Source organism: Bactrocera tryoni, chromosome 1 (assembly GCF_016617805.1).
Source record: "Bactrocera tryoni isolate S06 chromosome 1, CSIRO_BtryS06_freeze2, whole genome shotgun sequence".
Classification (NCBI taxonomy): Eukaryota; Metazoa; Arthropoda; class Insecta; order Diptera; family Tephritidae; genus Bactrocera; species Bactrocera tryoni.
Window position 1 is genome coordinate 78,327,692 of NC_052499.1, and position 25,420 is coordinate 78,353,111.

A 25,420-nucleotide genomic window follows, 5' to 3' on the forward strand; every position below is an offset into this window, starting at 1 on the left:
ATGTTCTCTGTATCCTTTGAGGAAGAAATTCTACTTTTTGTCAAAACTTTTTAGAAGAAATCAACCATCAATTCAATTTGATAGTTTTCTTGTTGCTAGATTTATAAATTTTTCAATAAGTTGCAGAAAAATGGAAAATCGAAGATGGTTATTACATTGTTAAGTCCCTTGATAAAAACTTTGAATGCAATCTTTTTGAACAAATTTTCTTCTTTTTGGTACTATATTTAAAATGAGTGTTGATAGATATATATCTTTGGATCAAAAGTGTAGTGAGATAGTGAGATATACATACATATGTATATTTCCTAAGAGAATGGCAAAACCCAAAACCATTTGGAACTTACTGACAACAGATTGGTGTTCAAAGGGTCTGCGTATAAGGATATTCTCCATTTTCGGTAATACGAAGGATTGGTAATCGGAGTATGGTAGACTTTTGGACGGAGACATTTAAGCGACTGGCATTTTTCCTCAGGACAGGATGTTAAATGTCAGATTTGGGTAAAAAATATACGAGTTAGAAAGAAAGAAAATATTGACGAACATAAATTGACAGCCATAGTTTCACCAAAATAAGTATTATGTTAAAATACCTCGAAAATTATAGCAATAATTGAACTTCAGTCGCGAGTTACAAGTTGCGAACTATAGTTAATAGTTTTTGTCGGCTTAGTTTGACGTTTAAGGGGGTATTCTAGTCTAGTCGGATTCGAATTTCGAGCTTTTTTCAACAATTAATAAATTATTGGTTTTTTTATCATTTGTTTATTAAACTTAGAAGAGTACACAAAATAAATTTAAAAAAAAAAAAATGTTCATCAAGTTATGCGTCCTTGAAGAAAAGGGGAGAAAAAAGAGGCCGTGTCCTCATCACTACGATTTCCAAAATTTTTCATAAAATGGTGGCTACTCAAAAAAAAAGGTCGATTTTTTCACTAATTTTTCAATTTTATTGATTTTTTTAAATAATATAAATTTAAATTTCTAGTGATAGAGATATATTTAAAGAATATTCATGCCAAATTTCAAATAAATCGACTGATTAGAATTAGATTAGAATTAGAAATATTGTGGCTACCGCATCAAAAAAAGGAGTTTTGAGAAAAACGCGTTTAAAGTTTTACGTTATACGATACTCGCTTAACCGGTCTAGTTGCCACGTCACTAAACATTGAAAATAATTTGAGTTCTGAAAAATCCTTTTAGGGAGATATTTTTGAATATCAAAACTATCGAATTATAAAAAAAAATTTCGATTTTTTCAAATTTTTAGACTAGAATACCCCCTTAACTGCGGGAAGTTTGGAGACGAAGCTCGGACAATTTATTCACAATGGTATACACCTACAACTTTTTTTTTGCTTTGACAGATATGTAAGTTCGATGAATGCTTTTGTATCAAGGCGAAGGAAGGCAAAGCAAAGCAAAGTAAAGTGTTTTGCAACTCTCATCTTTTTCGCTTTGCTAAGTTATAGTCGCCATTTTTATTGAAGAGAAGCACGGAAAGCAAAATGTGCATTCTGACACAGCGCTTGCTTTCTTCGCTTCGTTGTTAAAGTCTGAATCGTCAAGTAAAGCGAAGAAAGTTGCACATATGAACATGCCTCCTCAAGGCTTGCGCATTTATGTATGTATTGTATGTATGTATGTATATGATTTGACAATGCAAATGAATTTGTTTTTATCGACATAATTGCAGTTTGTTAAACACCCACAACAAATTTACATTACGCGCTATAAAAATAAACAAATTTACAAAATACAAAAAACAAGCTCCAAAATTTAAAAACAAACTCAATTTACAAGACATCCGAATAAACGAATGAATAAAATATATCAACAAAAATGTTATTTTGTTTGCACAAATTGTTACTTTTACTGTTCGCAATTATACAATTACAACAACAACAATTTCAGCTATGCACAACCAGCGCTGAGCTGCGCTTTGAGTGAATGGTTAGTGTCAACAATTCGTGGAAGTCACAAATAAAAGGCGTCATTAACATAAATAGCAAAAACAACAATAACAGCAAAAAGCAATAATAAAGAGAATAAAACATCGTAAACACTTTTTCCACCAGCAATTAGAAATAGGTAAACTAATGAACGATATTAGTGGAAGAAAGCTGGCGATATTTGTGGAAGTGATTGGCGCGCAAATTGCTGAAGGGCGCAAATGAGGCATAAGCTTGCGGATACGCCGAAAATTAATCTCTGCACCAAAGTCATTATTGCCAAAAATAAAATTGCGAACAAAAAATATTAAAATACTAACAATAATAATAAAGAAATTCGGTGGAAATACTGCAGTTAAAACAAGAAACAAGAAAAAACGTTCACTTCGGCTGCACTGAAGCTATGAATATTACCCTTCACATGAGTATTTCTTATACTTTATTAATTCGTATGACAGCTATGTGTATGTTATAGTAGTTCGATCTGAAAAATGTGCTCAAAGATTGTAGCCTTGCCTTGGACAATAATCCGCCACAAATTTGCTGAAAATATCTCATCAAATAAAAAATTTTCATCAAACACTTGATTTTGGACAATCAGTTTATAAGGCAGCCATATGCTATAGTTGTGCGATTCAAAGGATATACATACATATACATATATTTGAGCAATAAAATATGCGAAATTTCGTCGTTTCATCTTCTTTATTAGAGTAATTACCGCTTACGCGGTTATAGTCGAGTTTACAACAGCGCGCCAGTCGTTCTTCCTTTTCGCTGTTTGGCGTTAATTGGAATTTTCAAGTGTAGCCAGGTCCTTTTTCACCTGCTCTTTCAAGGGAAGTGGAGGTCTTCCTCATCCTTTGTTCCCCTGGTGGGTACTGCGCTAAAACACTCTCAGAGCCGGAGTATTTTCCTTCGGACGATATGACCTAGCCAGCGTAGCCACTGTCTCTTAATTCGCTGACCTACGTCAATGTACGTACATATATCTCACAGTTCCATCGACTGCGGTATTCAGCGTTGCCAATGCGCAAAGAACCATAAGTCTTTCACAGAACCTTTCTCACAGAAAGGGGATGATGAGTAAACTGTAGAATATGGCTTTTGTTGGTCGGGAGAGGACTTTACTTCTCAATTGCCTACTTAGTCCCAAGTAGCACTTGTTGGCAAGATATATTGCGCAGGATTTCGAGGCTGACATTGTTGTTGGTGTCAATACTGGTTTCAAGTTAGACGAAATTATCTACGACTTCAAAGTTATGATTGTCAGGCGTGACATAGGTGCCTAGTCGCGAGTGCGACAACTGCTTGTTTGATGACAGGAGATATTTCGTCTTGCCCTCGTTCACTACTTGACTCATTTGCTTCGCATCCTGATCCAGTCTGGAGACGGTTGTTGATCCAATGATACCAACAATGATATCAGCGGCGTACGCCAGCAATTGTACGCTCTTATAGAAACCAAAATGATAAGATCCAATCAATTTGTTGACGATGGGCTTTAACTTTTTATGCGATGTTGAGGAGGAGACGGGTAATCGAGCTTCTTCATGGTCGGACAATGGAACGTCCACTCCAAAGTCATCGATTGGAGAATGGGGAGCACCATCTCCGAGTGTTGTGTTTTCATTGCCGTTCAGCAGGTTGGAGAAGTGTTCCCTTAATAATTTTAGTATGCTCTGGGCATCAGTCACTGCGAGTTCGATAAGGGTCTACACCGGACTTGAAACCTTCTGTTAGACGCCGCATCTTTTCGTAGATGAGGAACTAGTTCTCTTATAGTACATATACATAAGTATGTATGTATATACAGAGAGACGTATCTTTCAGTGTGTTACAAACTTGGTGCCAAACTGAAATCTTCTTCTGGGTATAAATATACGCATGGTATACTTAGTATATTCCGAAATAATATACATACATACATATGTATATGTGTAGGTAACATATAGTATGTTATTTTCTAAGCGTTGACAGCGCAACGCATGCATTTTGGTGATCGTCTCAGTCGTCTATTTGATGCTTTCGATTTCATTAGCTACAATTCGAGCTGCTACAAAAGCCATTCATGGCAAAGTGAAATCAGCGAGCATTCACAAAAACAAAAATAAACATTAAAACTAAAAAATGCTACACTATCACTATCACTACACACACTCATACATACATAAGAGCAGACAGCAATAGCAACAACACTTGTAGTTTCTGGATATATTTGTACATAAAGCCAAAACAGATGGCCGCACGCTCCGACTAATGGCGATGCAGCGGCTGGCTATTGGCCGAATGGCGAATGCCTGTAAGCATGCATACATACATACGTATATGTACATACAACTAGTAGCAGGTTTGTGACACAAGCGGCTAAAGTTCGTTGACATCAGACGAAAATCTGCATCGAGCTTGAGCGCGGCGCGGCACCGCAAGCCGGGGCCAAGACACTTTGATTGCACATAAAAATTTACGATTTCATGGGGAGTTAGTTTTTTACAAATGCACGCATATGCATATATACATATGTACATATGTATGAATATTTAGAGTAGCAAAACGATCACGCCACAAAATCAAAATTCCCAAATCGCTTAGAAGACGCCAATAAATTCGTGAAACGTCTAAAACCCTAACAAAATGGGACATTTTGGAGCCACTTATAGTTCAAAACATTATGTACATATGTATGTATCTAGATGTGTGCGTAGAGTTAATAAGAAAGTACAACTTTATTTAAAACATTTCGGCTTCTGCTCGATCAAAGTTAACTTACTTTTACTTTCTAACAAACGCTACTCATTGTCCGCGGGCTTCGTTGTGCGGCTTATGGAAAATACTTATGTATAGTATGGTATGCGCGTATGTGTGCGTATATTGGTAAGCTGTAACGGTCTGTCACAAGTCACAGCGTCTTCTCCCCTTCACCTTAAGTTAATTGTTTAGTCTACTCAGTCCATTTCGTTTGAGCCGACCGTGGCAATGCACTCAATGCACGTTTCAATTAGTTACGTAAACGTCGTAGCTGTCAAGTTGACAGTTCGTTAGTTCGTCACTTTAATAAATTCGTCGTAAATAAAAGCTTCAACACCGATTATAAATATGCTGACTCTTTTATTGTTAAATTCACCTTTCCTTTTTCACCTTTCAGTCGTAAAATGTGGCGTAGAATTAACTGGTTGTTGTTGCAGGTATAGTGGGATGCGACTGCAGCTTTCGTGCAGCAAGTAAGAGTGTGACTTTTAACAACTGTATTTGCTGTAATAACAATTTTGTGCCTACAAATGGAGACTTCTGCTAGTTGAAAGCCTACACCAACTCATGATTTGAGAACCTTTTTCGTGGGTGAAATGCGTTTGGATTTAAAATTTTGCCTGCCACTCGGTGACCATTGTGAAACATGACTTTCCAGTACTTTTGATTTTGTCACACTTCGAACTTATAAATCACCCAGTAGGGTTAGGAGCTTGCTAATACTATATCTATTTCGATAATATCCCACTAAGACTAAATTCATTAATACTCTTGAGCTCACGAAAGCTATGTACATATTCGTAGGTTTCAAAGACAAAAAAATAAAATTTAGTGTGAGGAGAAACGATTTCTCGTAGAGCTTAAAACTTCGCAAAAAATCATACCCCTGAAGTCTTTGTAAAAAAGATTTTTACGTGCTTTTTAAATGGTAGACTTTGAATGCTCACTGACTCCTTTTAAAATTAAGCTAAAAATTTTACCACTCATTTTAACCCACAACTTGCTACTCAAAACATTTTCACACCACAATACTGGGAGTACTTCTGGTCAAGGCGTATTTTTGCTCTACATTAATTTGAAGCAGTCTCTTTATCGAGCAATACAACTCATTCGATTGAGAACGATTAGGAAAAATTATTTCGCTGTTCTAAGCATTGAAGCTTATTCGGATAGGTCCGAAGAAATATAAATATTATAAGATAATTGTGATTGCTTTGCTATTACTTACACAGTGTTTATACAAGTAGGTATATTTTTAAGTTATCGAATTGATTAGATATTTATTTAAACTGATATTAGCTGGCCAACAAGCAGAATAGCCAGCGGAGCCTATTATGTAGTGCAAAATGATGCTTGAGTTTTTTCCGATTATAAAATGTAAAATTACAAAGTGGGCTTATCAAATAAAGGACTTAACAAATTCTAAGAATTTGAAAGCCAACTGAAACTGAAAGTATATTTTGTTAATATAAAATTATTCGGATATTTATTCCTAAAGATATTAAAAAAGAGTTTTTTCGCTTAGTTGCTTCGACGGCACTACCGTCAATTTCCAAGAATATCATGCAAATTTACATTTTCGAAATATCCGGAAATTCGAGTAATCACCTTTTCAGTAGAGCCCCCTTTCTAGCTTAATGACTTCGTCAACAAATAAAATGTTGCTATTGGGACGAGTTAAATTTTCTGGCGGTTCAGGAAGCGTAATGGCATCCTCAAAACTTGACAGAGTGGCGCGGGTTGAGGTATGGCTGAATCATCGGGCCTTATTTCTTTTGTAATGCGGCAGAAAATGATGTTACCTCAATATCGAGTATTATAACACGATGTTGACTGATTTTCTTCCACGGATTGGAAATTGGGAAATTGGGTAAACGGGTGAAGAAATGCGAACGGAGCCGTTGTGACCCTTTCATCAATATCTTGTTCAAAACATATAGTATGTACATAAGCTATAAAACTAATTTCTTCTTTATTGGTCTTACCAACGGAGTGGAGGTCTTCCTCTTACTCTGTTTCTTTCCGTGGGTACTGCGTCGAATACTCCCAAAACTGAAGTGCTTTCATTTATTCGGACGACATGGCCTAGCCAGCGTAGCCACTGTCTCTTAATTCCCTGAACTACATTAGTATGTTGTTTCGCTTTTTTGTTCAACCTGAAGAACGCAGAACCAGTGGCGCGGCCAATGATATGGATATCAATAGCGTACGCTGGCAGTGTACACTCTTGTAGAAGATTGTACCATCTCTTTTCAAATCTGCAGCTCTTTTTTCTCTTTTTTCTTTTTTGCAGAACTTTTTTCTCCAGAAGTAGATTGAAGAAGTCGCACGATAGGGAGCCGCCTTGTTTGAAACCTCGCTTGGTATCGAACGGCACGGTAAGCTCGCTCCCGATATTGACGGAGCTTTTGATATTGCTCAACGTCAGTTTACTCAGACGTATTCAGACACAGCAGCATAAAGGCAGCTCTTTTTCGTCGATATATTCGAATTTGCACAAAATTTCTCTCTGAGAAGCTACTCATTTGTCGGAATCGTCGATATCAGACCGCTATAGTATTTGGTTTCCATAGAAACTGTTCTATAAAAATCAAGTCCTTGTATGGAAAACTTTTTCTTTGACAAGATATCTTAATGATACCCATTGACCTGTTCAGGTCATTATAGCACAAGCACATAGCTGTCATTTAAACTGATCGATTCGAGGTTGATTCGAGCTTATTGATAAAATGAAAACAACGTGCCTAGAAAGAACTGTTGGCAGAAAATGAACCTGTGAAGGATATTATAGCTTCGGTGCAAACGAAGTTCACATTTTTTCTAGTTCAGTTTTTGAAAATACCCTTGGAACCTTCGAAGGGCTTTTTTTTACCCCCTGAGAAATGAAGTCACGAACAATAAAACACATGCATACATACTACATACATAGATTTAGTATATAAGACTTCTTAGAGTTTCTAAAGCAATAAAACAACAAACATCCGTTGTAAACAAAAAGAGTACAAAATTAATGTTGCGAACGCTTTGTGGTGTATTGAACTTTGTAGCGCCGTGCGAATCTGTCATTTGCTATTGAAATGTTAAAGGGCAAATGCGACACCGCAAAGCGTGCGCACACAGCCATGCATACGTCTGCATACATACCTAAGTGCATACGTGCATTTGAACTCGAACGTTTTGCTAGATAGCATTAAATATAAATGCCTATAATGGTATATAGCATGCCGTTATAAATCATGTTTATTTACATTTTTTGTTGTTTTCGCTGGATGTCTAAACCGGCTGGAGTCGTGACGTTGTAACTTGCATGGCACCCAGACTGCCATTGCCGCTGCGACACCGCGTTGAACCCACTGAAAACTGAAAAACTGTTTTTTTTTATTGTTTTTCTTTTTGGTAAATTATTTCGTCGAGCTTTGCAAATGAAAAGCCTTTTCCACTTTCTCCACTTCTTTTTCCAAAAAGACCATTAAAACGGCCAAACAAACAGAAAATAGCATGCATATAAATAATAGACATAAATAAATACATTACCGAGCAAAAGCAAAGCAATCATAAAAAAAAGTAAAACGAAAAAAGCAGCGACGACGAATTAACTGCGAGTGCGAACGCTGCAATTTTAATGGCCGCCATGCGCATTTCTGCAGCTGCGCGCCAGCTGTTGTGGCAGACTTTTTGGTGTAGGCAATTGTTGTCCCGTTGGCGCGCAACAACGGAACTTGTAAGTGCACACCAGGTGAGCTGAACAAATGGCGAGGGCAGGTGATGAGCATTTCGAACTTGTTTGCAGCTTGTTTGCGCACTGGTTTGGCGCCGCCGCCGCGAAGCTTTCTCAGCACCAACGTATTAGCAATGTGTTGTTGTTGCCAAATAGACTGACTGATTAACGACGCTAAGACGACTGACTGTCAGCGCGCTGGCGATGCCATAGACCAATTGCAAGCTGGGCGCTTAAATACAGAGAAGTCGCCGATTTTTCATTCATTTCAAGTGGAACACTCACAGCGATGCGTCGAAAAATGATGAGCCGCAAGCGCAAAGTGCCACGCGCGCGCAAACAGCAATTAAATTTTAGTTTTCAAAAAGCAAAAAAATAAAATAAAAATATTAGCATTAACAACCGTGTAGATCCTACAATGGAAATGGCAAGAAATCGCATTTAAGTTTCTCTTCATTGTTGCAGCTACAAATACTTCAATGAGTTGGCGCGCCAGGCGCACACCTCGAAGATATCACTGCGCCACACCGCGCTCGAAGGACTTTGTCCGCCGCGTGATCCACCCACCTGTATGCCTGCATCGGCGCGCTATCGCACACACGATGGCACCTGCAATAGTCGGCGGCGTCCGCGTTGGGGTGCTGCGCAAATGCCGTTCAATCGCTTTCTGCCGCCGGAGTATGGCGACGGTGTCGACTCGATACGCATGTCCATTGAGGGCGGCCCGTTGGCCTCATCGCGCTTCGTCAGTCTGCTGGTGCATGGTGCGCGCGATGGTGAAGCGGCGGTGACACTGATGACCGCGCAATGGGGACAACTGCTCGATCACGATATGACATCGACGGCGCAACCGCGGTAAGGCATAACTATAAATATATATAAACGCAAGTAAATTTTGACTAACAAATTTTTGAATTTTTACGCGCATGCAGCTCAATCAATGGTTCAGTGCCGAGTTGCTGTGGCAACACCGATTTTCATCCATCCTGCTTTCCAATTAAAGTACCGCTAGACGATCCATGGTTAGCGCCACTTAAAGTGCGCTGCTTGGAGTTTCTGCGTTCGGCGCCTGCGCAGCGTCGTGACTGCATACTCTCTTGGCGCGAGCAAACCAATCAGGCCACCTCCTACATAGACGCCTCACCCATATATTCGAACAGCGCCAAGTCTTCTGACAACGCGCGCGTTTTTCGCAACGGCATGCTTGTCTATGGACGCGGCAATCCTGCTGAGGATGTGTGTCAACGCGGCGCGATAGCTACGCAGTGCATACGCGCAGGCGATGGGCGCAGCGGTGAGCAGCCCGGTCTATTGGCCTTACATCACGTTTGGGTGGGTGAGCATAATCGCATAGCGTTGGAGTTGAGCGAAATGAATTTGCACTGGAGCGATGAGAAGATCTATCAGGAGGCGCGCCGCATTGTGGGCGCCATGTTTCAGCACATCACGTACAGGGAGTTTTTGCCAATTGTGTTGGGTCGTGAGGTGTGCAGACTTTTTGATTTAGAACTGTTGAGCACCGGCTATTATCAGGGTTATGATGCGAAGACAAATCCAACGGTCGCCAACTCTTTTGCTGCGGCCGCATTTCGCTTCGGTCATTCGTTGGTGCAGAACTCGTATATGCGCTGCGATCGCTTTCACAATTTCATGCGCAATAGTAAGTAGAGACTCCGAAAATTTCCGTTGTAATTGTGAAAGACTATTTACGGTTGCTATTGGTTTTAGACGTCAGTCTGCATGAGGAGTTCCAACGCGGTGACATCGGCTCACCCGGTTCATTGCATCGCCTTATACGTGGTTTGGTGAATCAGCGCGCGCTGAAGCGTGATGAGTTCATAACACCGGAGCTTACCAATCACCTCTTTCAAACACCAGGTACTTTCAAGACACTTCAGTATTTGACATTTTTGAAATTTCTCTTTAAATGCTTTACAGGCTTTCCATTCGGTTTGGATTTAGCAGCGATCAATATACAGCGCGGTCGTGATCATGGCGTGCCACCCTACACTTCATGGCGCGTACCTTGCGGCCTTACGCCCATAAACAGCTGGGAGGACTTTGCCAATGTCGTAGGTCCACAATCGGCGCAACGCATCAGCCACGCCTATCGTAGTGTGCATGATATTGACCTCTTTGTTGGCGGTATTGCCGAACGACCTGTAGTGGGTGGCCTAGTTGGTCCCACATTCGCATGTATCATCGCGCAGCAGTTCAGCAATTCACGCAAAGGTGACCGTTTCTGGTACGAGAATGGTGATTTCGAAAACTCTTTCACACCCGCACAGTTGCAATCCATACGACGTGTCTCACTCGCGCAGGTGCTCTGCCGTGCTGTTGGCGGTGGTACAATGCAGCCGCATGCTCTGCTACCGTCGGAAGTTGAGGGTAATGAACGCCAAGTTTGCGGTACCGGCACGTTGGCACCACTCGACTTGAGCCCGTGGATCGAGCAGGATCCGTTTGCGACCACTTCAACGACACAAACTCAGGAGCCGGAACGCGTATTTGAGATCTTAACGACAGATACAATTAGGGAGGACATACCGACTGGCTCCGTACAAGTAGTAAAAGAGAATAAGGCAGGCTTTCCGAATCGTGAACGACCCGTGAATATCAAGAACACGCCAAATGGGTTTGTTACCCAAATTAAGGTGCCGGGTGAGATAATTCGTATTAGTGACAAATTAGACATACGACAAAAAGTGACATCTGCTAAACGACCAATTGCGACTGCCAAACCAATTAAGGGCATTAATAATAAGATTGACAAAAATCCAAAGATTACACTTAATATTCGTGGGGTGAACGTACGACGACCACAAGTAAACCGACGCACCACTGTAGTTGTGAACAATATACCAGTCGAACTGCGAAGTGCAACGGATGGCGAGACTGAACTCAACGCAGCTAAACAGACAAGTACAACAAAATCTACAAACACGCAGAGTACAACGGAAAGTATGACCGATGGAAAGGTGGAAGCACGCATAGACGACACTGAATTTGAAATACAAACGGGACTTAACGAGCCATTAGAAACTAACAAAGTTATTGAACTCTTCAAAGATGTTCAGAAACATGCAGATCTTGAGTTTCAAGCTGATAGTAAACCAACTCAGACACCAAAGACTACAACTATCTCGAACCGCAACGACTCTTCAGACGATCCACTACCAACTGTAGCACAAAGCAGCACTGACAAAAAAGACGGCACAATAAATGACAATGCACGACAATCAAAGCTTGAACTGGAGATACGATCTGAATCACTTGACACTATTAACAATACCGTTACGCCCTCAATTAAGGACATTCTTTCTGACAAAACTATTAACGCAAAAGGACCGACTGCCCAGGAGACAAACGAAGAAAGACATATTGAGGACGGAGATAGTGAGACTTCACAATCCCTAAAAGAACTTACATTTATTGACAAAACTGCGAGTAATACCAAAGCAAACACAGACGTAAAAGACTTTGAGAACATACTGAGAGAAAATTTCAGTGGAGCTGAATCTAAAGCGGTGAAAAAGGAGGTAGGCGACAAAGACATGGAAACAGACGTTAAACGTACAGATAGAGACCAACTTACTAACTGGAATGCCAGAACTGAAGCACCACAGGCTTTATTACCAGACGGCGTTGAGAACTTAGCGACAGCTTCGACAGATGATGTGTCTATCACAGACACAAAGAAGCAAGCAAGCGAAATACAAAAAAACCTAGACAATGGAGATAGCACATGGACAGTTTCAACTAATTTACCGCTTACAAAGTTACCGCGTTCTACTACAGAACCGGACGACATTACGTTAACTGAAGGGACGGATGACAAAATCTACAATTTTACAGACCACACAATTTTTGACGGTGAGCCGATTACCGCTGATCTTAACCCAATGGAACGATTACAAGAAACCGCCGAACTTACAAGTTTAAGACGACGTCGACCACAGGTGAACCGAAAATTGATTGTAGTCAAAGTACCGAACCGGAATAATGAAACTAAAACTAGATATCTTACAAAAACGACTAAAAGTGCGAGCACTTCTCGACAAGTGGAACTCAGACAATACCAAACGCAGCCGACATTTTACACACGACCGCAGAAAGTTGTAGTCAACGGACCAAACTCGGATCAATACGAAATCGAAATAAACATACGACAAACAAATAAGCAATCATCTCCAGTTCTACCCTTAACGACTGCGGCTAGTCCTTACCAACAATGGAATCGTTATGACAAATATTCACCCAGTTATGTGGGCACATATTACTCGAGCACTATATCGCCACACGCCTTTTATCCGAACACACCCACCGTATCGGCTAACGTCGTACAAACACGACGCACCAAGCCACCGACCGTTATTTATATTAACGAACACGAAGACCGTTACACAACGACTACACGCGCACCGGGACTGTTTCAAAATATTTTGTCTTTTGCCAACAGTGGCTTTGGCAACAATAACAAGCCACAGCAGCAGCAGCAGAGTCCACACAGTACGACAGCTCAAAAAGAACACGCAAATTACGGAACTAGTGTCTCAAATATTTATGAGAGCAACCAAATTTACGGACCGAACACGGATATATCTTCCGTATCACACTATGTGCCACGACCAACGAACCAGAATGCGTTACCAGCCTTCCCCGCCGTACCATCGGCTGCTAGTCTGAGTCAGGTGGGTGGTTTGGCGAGTAGTGGCGTGGTACAGGCGACAAGTAGTGCAATCAGCACTGGCAACTTTGGCACCATTGTTGGTGTGGCACAAGCGAATGGCGGGGATAGTACATTTAGTTTTAATATACGGCCCAAACCCAACCCAGGCGGACAGTCGCAACTTCCTTTACCGCCAAATCAAATCGATGGCGGTAGTTACGGCCTATTGCCGTCGCGTAATCCTCCATTTAACCAAGCACCGAATACGGGATTCTTAAGCTCGCAACATTCAGTGGCTTCCCCAAGCGGGCAGACATACTTTAGTAATACGAACAAGGAAGGTGCAAATAGTCCGTTTTCAAGCGCACACCAAAGACCGCAACAAGGAACTTATGGCTACTATAGTCGCATACAGAACTTACCGTTACAGCAGAAGACAAACTTGGAACATACTATTACTATCAAGGACTATGACGAAATCGCCATTTCACGCACACTCGAACCAATCCTGACTAACAACTCAACGGATGACGAAAATGAGGTCGACGACATCGACGATGTGGACGATTACGATTATAGGGATGATGATTTGAGTGAAAAATTTGATCAAGACGGTTATATAAGACCCGAACATATGATACAAGCGGTAATTAAATCCAAAGAGAACGAATTGCGTAACTTAACTGGCAACAAGAACTGTAGTGCCAAAATTGTGGACGACAATTACGTGCTGCCCGTACTTAACACAACTCTAGACACGCTGAACAAAGAATACTTACCTAAACTGTTAGAACAAAGTATAGAGACGACCACTACCGAGACAACAACAAGTACGACGACAGAAAGTGTGACCAACTTCCCTGATGCTGTGGGGAAACATATTAATAATGACATATTGGCCGAAGACGATGACGAAGAAACGACCGAAACTTTAATTGCTACGAAAACGACTGCAATCCGGCCGTTAACGAACGGGAGACAAAGTGTGAAGCAGCTTGAAATTGATACTGAAACTGCGAAGACGAAACCCATTCTTGCCGAACGTATTGCTTTTGCGCCCATTAAGATTTTAACCAAGCTAGAAAGGTTGGTAAACAAAACTTAGAGGCTTCAATAAAATAAATTATATAATTTCGAATTTGTTCTGTTTATTTAGACCTGACAATTGGATAATTTACGATTCGCCCAAAAATTACCCTTTATTGCCTGAATTACCGGCCATGAATGCAGACTCGTCTGCACCTACAGACGAAATACCAATGCCTATAAGGGGTTTGGCGGGAATTTGGCAGAAGAAGATACAAACACAAAAGCACAAGAACAGAGAGCAGTTTTTGCCAACTAAAGCGCCGAAGTCCATCGAGTCCACGTTGCAAGCAGCAGCGGTAGTTTTCACAACCACTTCACCAGCAAATGATGTACTCGCCTAGAATTAAATACTAATGCAGTTGAGATTTTGTTAGGGTCACAGAATTATGTATACGAATATAATAAATTATTTATTTATTATTAAATTAGCCAATTATTCTAATATTTATATTTATTGTGTTAAAATTATAATGCTTATAGTAAAAATTAAAGAATTTTATAAAACAAATTTGGAAAAATTGATAATTTTTTCCGCGAAATCGAAATTTATTTTTGGGCAAATAATAATTATCGGCTTTCCGATTGTCAAGACATCATGACGTTCTTATAATTGCAATTGTTTCGGTTCATGAAAACCAAGTTTAATAGAGTTATAAGCAGCAATACCCATAACCGCGGAACTTCGTCTGCGCTAAAAATATGAAGGAATTTACATATATCATGCATAGAGGCTTTTTAAATAACATATCTTTTATGTTATAGATTCATTACTGTTAGTATCTCTACCTAACACCATTTTAAATCACAAAACTGATGAACTGAAGGTTTCTAGGTAAGCTCAAGAGGTCAGTTAACCTTTCGCATTTATTCAGATAAGAATAGTTTATTAAATAACCTGGAGGATGTAGGATGCGGTACCCCCTATCAATCAATTTATTAATATTCTTTTCGCCAAAAAAATTGTATTTCAATATATATTATACATATTTAGTTGATTTTAAATGGGCTCGAGTACATCGTATATCATATATTGTTAATGACCAGGTAAAACATTCGGAAAAGTAATTGACGCAGAGCTGGATACCTTTAAATTTTAAATCAGGTTAGTCGATTAATTAAATTAAAATTAAATCGATTAATATAAATAAGTTTTCATTGTAAAAGAGTATCATGGCAACCACTAAAAACACCGGACAATAAACAAGCTGACTGTCAAAATAGCTGTCAATTGAGCATTGCCTCTCACTTTCACCAACGAAAACAAATGGCTTTGTTTATATTTCCCTTTCACTTATCTTTGACAGTTGCTGCGTCTCTGCCATGCCGACAAACAGAGCGACGACGTCGGCGACGCTGGCGTTTGTTAGATTTTTATTTTCACTTTAACACATTTGACTACGACGATAGTAGGAAAAAATCAGTTTAATGCAAAATTAAAACAGATCCAGCAGCAACAAACTGTCGTAGATTTTAGAAATTGTAGGGCGAAGATTTTAACAGTGAATTAAGTAGGCTGTGATTGTAAAATGGCAGTGAATTGCAGCAACTAAGCGAGCTGGTCTCGATTAGGCTGACTAGCAAAAGACTAGTCAGGAGGAGAACGAGAAAGTGAAGGCGAAATTGTAAGTCTGTATTCAGTGTACATATCGTTGGCAGAAGTGGTTGTGGTGGTTTCAATAAGAAGCTAATCAGTGAGAAGTGATGGAAGCCGATTTCAATGCTTTTGCTGAATCATTATCAGCTTCCTCGGAAGAGGATGATGATTTTTCTACGGCTGATGATAGTTCAGATGATTCCGACGGCGTCAGTAGTGGCGTACAGCAGCAACAAATGAGCAAACAGTTCTGTAGCACCAGAAACGCGACTGACACAAATAACAATCCTAATAATTTGGTGCAAAAAATATACAATAGAGAGGTGAGTTCAACTTAAAATTGTAACTCTGTAGTTGACAATAATTAATGCAATCTAACCATTCAGCGTACTGACAATTTCGCGGGTAGAACGCGTGCAGCTCATGCACCACAACGCGCTTTTGAGCAATTGCCAAATAGATTAAGATTTTGCCTCAAGGATATTGTGCCGAAATGCTTCCTACAAGGGTGAGAGAAAGATTATTTTTAAAACTTCTTTGCAATTCCAAAACTATTTGTTGTATTTATTTCTAAGTGTATAAGTGTAAACCAATATTATTTTATTCCGTTTCAGTCACATGTTTATGGGCCTTAGCGCCTGCGGTCAATTCCTCCTAAGCTATAAAGTGTGCTGCAATGACAATATGATGACCAACCACTATTCATTTGGTTATGGCTATAAATATACGTAAGTAACTAACTTGAAATATTCATAAATTTAAATAGAGACTTTTAATAAATTCAATCTGTTTGGAGTGTTAGTTGCTGTTATAATAATATTATATTTTTAATTTTTAGATTGTACTTTTGGGTGTACCAACCGCACAAACCATTACGTAGCTTCTTCAAGTGCTGCCTTTTTGATGATCATGGTGTTGACAATCTAAAGAAAGTGACGATGACCCAATGGAAGTGTTCCGATCCACGTATTCTCATCATACATGGGGCAGCTGAAAATGAAAATGAGGATTCATATATTACCTACGTTAAAGTTCCTAAACTCGGTTGTTTAGATTGTAGAAAACTCCGGGATAATGAAGATAGTACATGTAAGTGTGTAATTATACGCTAAATATATTTTAAGGTTGCAACGAAGTTTGTAATACTCAGAAGAAAATGCCAGAGATACGAACTAGTTCCATAGTTTTGGAGATATCGATTTGAAATTTTGCAGTTTTCAGTAAAGGGTGTTATAACTCCTCTTTTATCCGATAGAAATTAAAGCATATATTTAATATAATTTCAGACTTCCGCTGGCATATGCTCTGCTTGAAGTGCAACCTAACCATACACACAAAGTATTCTTCAACAGAATCCGATCCAAAATTCGACCCACATATAAACCTTATATGTCCTGAACGTGTTTTAATAGTCTCTAACGGTTTTATGCATATGATGCATATTGAAATAATGCCTGCTGCAGGCACAACCAATTCTCCGCCCCCAGCACACCAACATCATTTTCTATCATCTAGTCGCAGCACACCGTGCCATGAATCATCAGCTGTGAGCACATCGAGCATGGATCGTCGCTTACTGCCGCTGACTGCCGACGAGCAAGCCAGTTGTGATAATCACAATAACGTCATCGCACGCATTATTGCCGACTTTAGTGACATTGAAACGGATTCCACGCATTCCAGCGAAACACCGATACGCGCATCACAAAGTGAGGCATCACTCACCTCACCCGGTTCGGCAGTGACATTTATTTCACGTAAAACTTACGATGAAGTGATTTTCACTTGCAGTGGCAGCGCCTCACCCAACGCTGGCGTGGCCACAAGCAGCAGCAGTGCAAATAATGCCAACAAAATGACTGAAACCACGGCGAGCGCCGCAACGACCGGTCTCAATAGCAGCCCCGGTGGCGGTAGCGCAGCACGTTTTAGTTTAATTAATCATCGCGGCAGGCGTCATCATCGCATCGTCACAAAATCCTTTCGCAATGGCGTTACAACCATCGATCTGCAGACAACAGTTCCCACCACCAGCGCCACTCCAGCCACTGCAACAATGGCCGATCGGCTTAACGCCTATGAATTTACCGAGGATAATGAGAAATGTGAAAAGATCTCCACTCTGCGCAAACGTCGCTTGGCTGATAAAAAGTATGAGTTTTCCGAAGACAACTCTGAGAATATCGTGCCGTTTACGAAAATACGTTCGGCCAATAAAAATCTCACCATGTCGCATTATACCTCATCATATGGCAATAGTGGAGCACGTACGTTGCACCGTTCAGCCACCGCAACTGCAGGCACTGGTTCACACCATTTCTACAATTCACCATGCGCTTCGCCATCATCATCGCCCCGTCCATCGCACGCTTCTCCATCGAATTGCAACGATGCGCGCCACTGCACACCGCCGCCTATGCATCGCGCTTCGCCTATAACTTCGCTGCAGCAGGGCTTTCGCTCACCGCCATGCAGTTCACCTGTTGCTGGTGGCCACATACGTTCACCCAGTCGTCACGTCACGCCAGCACACATTTACGGCTCCATTTCGCCACCGCAAACCATCTCAACAGCCACACAGCAAATGTTGAGCTTCAAGCCGTTGGGTACATTATCGCCGCTACAAGTATCGCTGGCCAAGCGTCATCTGGACTTGAGCGGCGCCATGTCGCCGAACGCCAATGCGCCATTCCTATCGCCGCGCCGCGAAGAAAATCGTGTGGTGGAGCTGCCATTGCAGACAAATACAACAGCAGAGAAACCGCTGTGCACGAAAAAGTTCAAGCGACGCTTCGTGGAGGAAGACGATGCCGCTTCAGTTATAACCAGTGAAGAGGGTAAGTTGAAGGTGCTAAGTGTAAAAGATATATATTAATATGTATATTCTGCTAAAATGCTGTATTGAGTGTACAATGTTGTGGTTTCCAATCGTTTTCCCGAATATTGCCGAATTGACTGTTATTGTGATTGTCTACGTCAGGGTTGTAAATTTTTTAATTCAAACATTTTAGTTTAAAAATTAGATTTTTAATTTTTAATTACAATTTTGGCAGTAAAAATGAAATTTAAAATTTCTAATTCTGATTTTGAGGTTAAAAACTAAATTTTCAATAATCCAAGGTGTTTGGGATTAAAAATTGAATATTTTATTTTTTAACTCAATAATAAAAATTTAAGTTCTCAATCTTGCTGCATTAAAGATTGAGTAATGCTTTTTAATTAAAAAATTGGATTAAAAGAAAAAAAGGTATTTTTGAAAATATGTATTTTGAAATTAACAGTTTGAATGAAAAGTCTTCTTTAACTATAAGCTCGAGATAATTTTTTTTCATCCGGTCCTTGGGATTACATTTTTTCCAGCTTTTAGTTAAATTTTTTATTTTAATTTTTTTTTTTTTTTTTTATTATTTTCATTTTTTTTTATTATTTTTTAATTATATTTTTTTAATTTTTTAATTTTTTTAATTTCTTTTAATTTATTGTATTTTTTAATTTTTATATTAAAAAAAAATTTTTTGAATTAAAACAGTTTTATTTCCTTTTAATTTTTTTTAAACTTTTGTTGTTCCGGCATTTAGATAATATTTTCCTCAATCCGGTACTTAGAATTAAAAATTACATTTATTTATTTAAAATTTTCGGGAATAAAAAATATTTATTCAAATTATTTTTTAACGCATTATTTAGAAGCTTGATCGGAACACAGCTTATTAGATTAAAGACTTCCTCGAAATTGTATGGAAATATTTTTTCTGCAACAATAACTGAACATAAAACCATATCGGACTAATTATTTCCTCTACCTTCCTTAGATGACTGCATATCACCTGGCTATCACACCTCATTGCCAGTTGAAGTGCATGGCTCGTGCTATTCGGAAATGCAAATGATTTCGCAGGCCACTTACCAACAACTCAATTGTCCCAGTGTGGTGATAACGCAGCACTCGTTCGATTTGGAGACCTTTACGTACTACACCATAAGCGCACTGTGCCAGAAAAATGAGAAAACCTATGATGTCTTCTATGACTGGGCGTGTGAACTAATAAGGGTAAGTAATTTCTGCCGATATCCAAACTGTATGAATATATGTTACTAACGGTTGCCTTTTCTGCCTTTTCTGCACCAACAGGTTTGCCCGCTCAGCCAGACGATCATTTGTCTGCTGATGGCACAGTTTTCTGCGCGCGATCAGCTGCCTACTTCGCCAACCAATTGCCTGAACTGTTCGCTTAAATTGGACTGCGTTTATCATCGGCGGCAATTTGAATGCCGCATACTCTTCACTTGGAATATGGAGAGCGGTGATTGGGAGGTGCTTGACTATGGTGAGTTGCACGAGTATAAACAATCGGATATATTGAGTCCGATCAAACGTTGTGGCCGCACGCCGATCACATTGTCGCAAACGGCGAAGAAACTTGCCAGCGAGATGACCGCCAGCCTCAGCAAAATTGATCAGAATTATACATGTAATCTACGCGTGCTCGACTCGAATATAAAAAAGTCCAAATTGAGTGTTGCCGATCATGATAACGCCATCGAGCTGTGCTTGAAGCGGCCACGCGGCAGCAACGGCAATGATGATGCTTGAGCAACAGTAGCAAGAATAACAAAAAAAAGCCATTGCTCTTGTTTGTGCTGATAAGCATACAAATATTTCTATATACAAAAACGTACTTTGAGACTGAATGCTGACGTCAGATGGAAAGTGCTCTGGTAGTGTGTGAGCCAAATGCTCAAGTCACTTAGTTGAAAATAGTTTCGAACGTATCAAAAGACTATAACTAATTAAACAAAAATATGCTGTAATTTTTTACTATTAATTAGACTATTAGATATGAATATTTCAATTTGATTAGTAATTTTGTGATTCATTAACTTTCAATTGTTGAAAGTCGGAAATTTCCCATTTAATTATATTTTTTAGTTGCGTTGAGCTTTGCTTGGCGCTCAGTGTAAATTCGAAAAATTATAATATCTCGCTGTGGAATAATTTTTGTTGCCTTTGCCTTAAATATATATGTACATATATGTTGCGAATTCCACATAAAAGTTCAACTCTGCAAGCACTTGTGAATTATTAAATGTGTTTGTATAATTTAGTTAATGAAATTTGTGTTTTTTTTTAACACAAAACAACTGGAAAATGCTACTTTTCAAAAAAAATGTTATGTTTAACTGTAAATTTTCACATAAAAATGTATTGAAAATGTTTTTCCTATTAATACGCGCTATTTTTGGAAAGAAGGAACAGAGTGAAACAAAGAACTTAGTATATTTCTTATAAAATCCAATCCATTACTCCATATTATCTTTATCAATTATCGAATTAAAAATAAATCATATTTGAATTTCACAGATTCGGTGTTTTATTGCTATCTGCCAGTGTTGGCGGAAGTGTACAAACTATTGCATACCCAAAGGCGCGCAACTCCCGCCAGTTTGCTGGGGCTTCTGCAGTGAATTGCTCTGGTGGAACATTGGGTATACTAAACAGGTTTGCTACGTTGTTTGAAACACCCAAAATGAATGGTCGAAGGCCCTATAAATTATATACACATATATAAATGAACAGCGTGTTGAGCTGAGTCGACTTAGTCATGTCCGTTTGCCCGTGTATACCCGAGTTAGTCCCTCAGGTTTTGAGATATCGCTCTGAAATTTTGCGAACATCCTTTTCTCAACCAGAAACTGCTCATTTGTTGGAATCGCCGATATTGGACTATTATCGCATATAGCTGTCATGCAAACTGAACGATCGGAATCAAGTCTTTGTATGAAAAACTTTTTTATTTGACGAGGTAAGCCAACACTATAATCTCTGAAGAAATTCTTCAGATCGGACAACTATAGCATGTAGCTGCCGTACAAACTGACACATCCAACTCAAGACCTCATATGAACAATTTTTTATTTGGCAAGGTAACGTCACGAGATTTAGTATATATTATTATTCAATGCAGCGCTATAATTTCCGAAGAAATGCCATGTGGAGATCGGACAACTATAACATATAGCTTGTACTGTTATACAAAATAAAACAGGATCAGAATCAAGCTGAAAATAGCTTTTTATTTTTTTTTTTAATTGTTAATATTTTTTAAATTATTGTATGTTTAATATTCATTCATTATTTCTTTTTAAAATTTTTGTTGTCTCTTTAATTCGTTTTATTTTAATTTGTTTATATGCATATACATTATGTATTTTTATATTTAATATATACTTTATATAATGTACATATGTAAATATATTTTTAAGTATTTTTTAATAATTTTGTAGTATTTCATATTTATAAACATTTTTATTACTTTTTTTTAATATTTTATTTAATTTTTCAATCTTCTATTTTTTTATATTTTCTAAGTTTTTTTAATTTCATAATTAATATTTTTTTATCTAAAGACCTCTTTTCTATCTATTTTATTTTTGTAAATATTATTTTTAATTTAAATTTTTTTTAATAATTTCATTTTTTATCTAAATATCTTTTTTATACCTATTTTATCTTTGTTAATATTATTTTTATTTTAAATTTTTTTTATAATTTTTTGATAAATATTTTTTATTTAACATTTTTTTTCCATATATGTACTATATATTTTTTAATTTTTTTAATAATTTCATAATTAATATTTTACCTGTTTTAATATTAATATTATTATTAATTTGTTTTTATAATATCACATATAATATTTTTTATTTAACTGTCATTTTTAAATTTCATATTATTTTTAATAATTTCATATTAGAAATATTTTTTTAATAAATATGTTATTTTTCTTAAATTTTTCTGTTAATATATTATGTAATAAAATACTTTTAAGATTTTAATATTTTTTTTAAGAAAAAATTCCACCCGAACATCTTACCTATGTATGTATGTACATATATGTACACATATTTTACTTACCCGCCTTCAAACACCACATTCATAACAAAAAGTCTGCATTTAATATTTTTTCATAATATTTTAATTTATTTGTATTCTTCATTGAATTTTGCTTATTTTTACCCTCAATTAATTTATACATATGCCTTTTTTAAACATATTACAACAACAAGAAATGATGTCATGACAAGATTATACAAAAAATTGCCCCGAAAATGTAATTGTTGTATATTTGTATGTTTATTGCCTTCTTTCTAACTTCTACATGCATACGAGTACATACACACATGTGACTTTCTTACATTGCATACATACATACGCACATAACAGGCTACGAGCGAAAGCTCTCGCCTCGAATAATGACTTTGCTGCCTGTTAAAACCAAAAAACAAAATAAACATTAAAATTAAAACAAAAAAGTTTTAATATTAAATTAAAAAACTTTCAAAAATAACTTAAAAAATTTAAAAATAATTAAAAAATAAAAAATTAAGACTAAAGTAAGAAAGACTAATTTTTTAGAATTCTAGGTACTTGTAAAGAATGCATTCGTTTCCAAAAGCAATTATTTAGAAAATCGTCGCTTACACATACATACATACATTATTTGTTTTTTACACTTATACTTTACAAAATTTGTTAATAATATATGTATCTTTTTTGGTTTGTTTAATATTGCGATTTGTTTCAAACACTACTGTCCCTAGCTGTGCGGTAAAGGGTGGGAGTTTCAATTGTTTATGCTTTTTGAAAGCTTTACAAAGTTGATGGTAGACGTGCAGAACCTTCTATATATGAGGTTTTCAATACAAAAATATACGCATGCATTCAAGATCGAATTTATATAATATAAAATATGATCATACCATCTCAAAGTGCTTTCGTATTTTGTTTTTCAAATTTCAGTGAAAGCTTTTTAAATATGCAAACAAATTGCGTTGAAATTTTGTAAATATATACATACAAATGTAAAGTCAGACTTATAAAGGATTTTTATATAATTTTGTGAAAGCTGTCCGCAAAACTTTATCTAGAACTTCTGTACACCATCCACATTTTACGGTGGGTGAGCTTTCACATTAGTTGCATTCAATATATTGAAAAGCTGTAGAAAAAATCAACTCGATAACTTATTTAATTTATTTTACATGCGTTGTAATAAATAAATAAATTTTTCTTTTTATTTTTCTTTAATTTGAAAGTCGGTAAGCTTTCACTAGAGCTTTTTATGATGATATTTTTAGTTTTCCATACATTTTGGTTACACCTGAAATTCAAATAAAATGTTTAATTTATAAAAGCGAATAAGCTTTCACTAAAGCTTTTTATGATGATGTTTCTAGTTCCTTATACATTATTTTACTACTAACATTCAAAATAAAATTTAGTCTGGACAGCTTTTCAATGTTGCACTAAATTTAACACCGATAACATAATGTGACTGATGAAAGCTCACTTAAGATTACGTTTTGAAATTTTCTTATAATATCAATCATTTGATGTTCGATTAAATTATAAATTTTAGTTTAAGAAAAAATTTTACAACTTTAAAATTTATAAATTTTTTAAAAGCTTTTCTGAATTGTATATTTGTTTTGAAAGTTTTTCTGAATTTTATATTTGATTTGAGATGTATACGCTTTTTAGAACTTTTCTGAATTTTCGAGATGTATAAGTTTTTGAAGAGCTTTTTTAATTTTTATATTTGTTTTGAGATACAAAAGATATTTTGATTTAAGATATTTTTTGCAAGCTTTTCGAAAATATATATTTTTAAACATATAAGCTTTTTAAAAGCTTTTCTGAAGTGCATAATTGTTTTGAGATGTACAAGCTTTTTGCAAGCTTTTCGGAATTAAATATTTGTTTTGAGATGTGTAAGCCTTTTAAAAGGTTTTCTGAATTTTATATTCGTTTTGAGATGTATAAGCTTTTTAGAACCTTTTCTGAATTGCATACTCTTTTTGAGATGTATAAGCTTTTTAGCACCTTTTTTTTGCAAGATTTTAGGAATTGCACATTTGTTTTAAGCTTTTCTGAGTTGCATACTCGTTTTAGATGTATAAGCCTTTTAAAAGCTTTTCTGAATTGTATATATGTTTTGAGTTGTAGAAACTTTTTAGAAGTTTTTCTGAATTTTATATTCGTTTTGACATCTATAAGCTTTTAGGAGCTTTTTTATGTTGTAATGTAGTGTAATGCAGTGTCCGAGTGTGAAACTTTTGTGCTCTAGTTCCAGTTCTATTCTAGCTCTAAAATAAACTAAAATATTTATGTTCTGAACTTGAAGTCGCTTGAACTTCTATAGAAGTTGCTGAAATTTTCTTTATATAGTACATACATATAGTATGTATATGCTTCATGTATTTATGTATGTACATATGTATATGGACTAAAATTTTTGCGCCAATGTTCTTCGAGTGCAATACTAATTATTAGTTTTCTTCTAACATTTTTTGCAATTCCAGCTTCAGTAGTGTTTGTTGTTAGCTTTTTCATTATTTAGAATATGATTGCTTAGCGAATACTTTACAACACACAAAATGTAAGTTTTAATGCTTTCGTAATTATTATTTTTATTATTCTTTAAGCTAAAAAGGCTCAACTGCTCTACATACATACATGTATGTATGTATATATGTTTTGTGTAGCACAATTAATTATTATATAATTATTTTTCAATATATTTTTGGCTAGAGTTTCGCTGTTATATTATCTGTGACTAATTGCTTGACTTTATACTTTTCCC

At 37.1% G+C, this 25,420-nt stretch overlaps 2 protein-coding genes across 2 annotated transcripts; both read left to right on the forward strand.

The window, feature by feature from the left end:
• The first annotated feature begins 8,980 nt into the window (after positions 1–8,980).
• Positions 8,981–14,552, forward strand: LOC120780837. The gene is made up of 5 exons (XM_040113081.1): positions 8,981–9,279; positions 9,357–10,084; positions 10,153–10,302; positions 10,363–14,179; positions 14,250–14,552. Exons 1-5 carry the CDS (start codon positions 8,996–8,998, stop codon positions 14,521–14,523), a joined length of 5,253 nt encoding a protein of 1,750 aa, XP_039969015.1. The 5' UTR covers positions 8,981–8,995; the 3' UTR covers positions 14,524–14,552.
• Positions 14,553–15,540: 988 nt separating this feature from the next.
• Positions 15,541–21,137, forward strand: LOC120782193. Its single transcript, XM_040114337.1, has 7 exons — positions 15,541–16,099; positions 16,163–16,284; positions 16,391–16,504; positions 16,615–16,865; positions 17,063–18,613; positions 19,589–19,827; positions 19,909–21,137. Exons 1-7 carry the CDS (start codon positions 15,884–15,886, stop codon positions 20,368–20,370), a joined length of 2,955 nt encoding a protein of 984 aa, XP_039970271.1. The 5' UTR covers positions 15,541–15,883; the 3' UTR covers positions 20,371–21,137.
• The last annotated feature ends 4,283 nt before the right edge of the window (positions 21,138–25,420 follow it).

Excerpts from the sequence above, each read along its gene's own strand:
- LOC120780837 (XM_040113081.1), top strand. The coding sequence starts at position 8,996 with ATGCCTGCATCGGCGCGCTATCGCACACACGATGGCACCTGCAATAGT. Across the intron at positions 10,085-10,152 it reads TCACAATTTCATGCGCAATA|ACGTCAGTCTGCATGAGGAG; the intron begins GTAAGTAGAGAC and ends TATTGGTTTTAG. Across the intron at positions 14,180-14,249 it reads ATTTTAACCAAGCTAGAAAG|ACCTGACAATTGGATAATTT; the intron begins GTTGGTAAACAA and ends CTGTTTATTTAG.
- LOC120782193 (XM_040114337.1), top strand. The coding sequence starts at position 15,884 with ATGGAAGCCGATTTCAATGCTTTTGCTGAATCATTATCAGCTTCCTCG. Across the intron at positions 16,285-16,390 it reads CCGAAATGCTTCCTACAAGG|TCACATGTTTATGGGCCTTA; the intron begins GTGAGAGAAAGA and ends ATTCCGTTTCAG. Across the intron at positions 18,614-19,588 it reads AGTTATAACCAGTGAAGAGG|ATGACTGCATATCACCTGGC; the intron begins GTAAGTTGAAGG and ends TACCTTCCTTAG.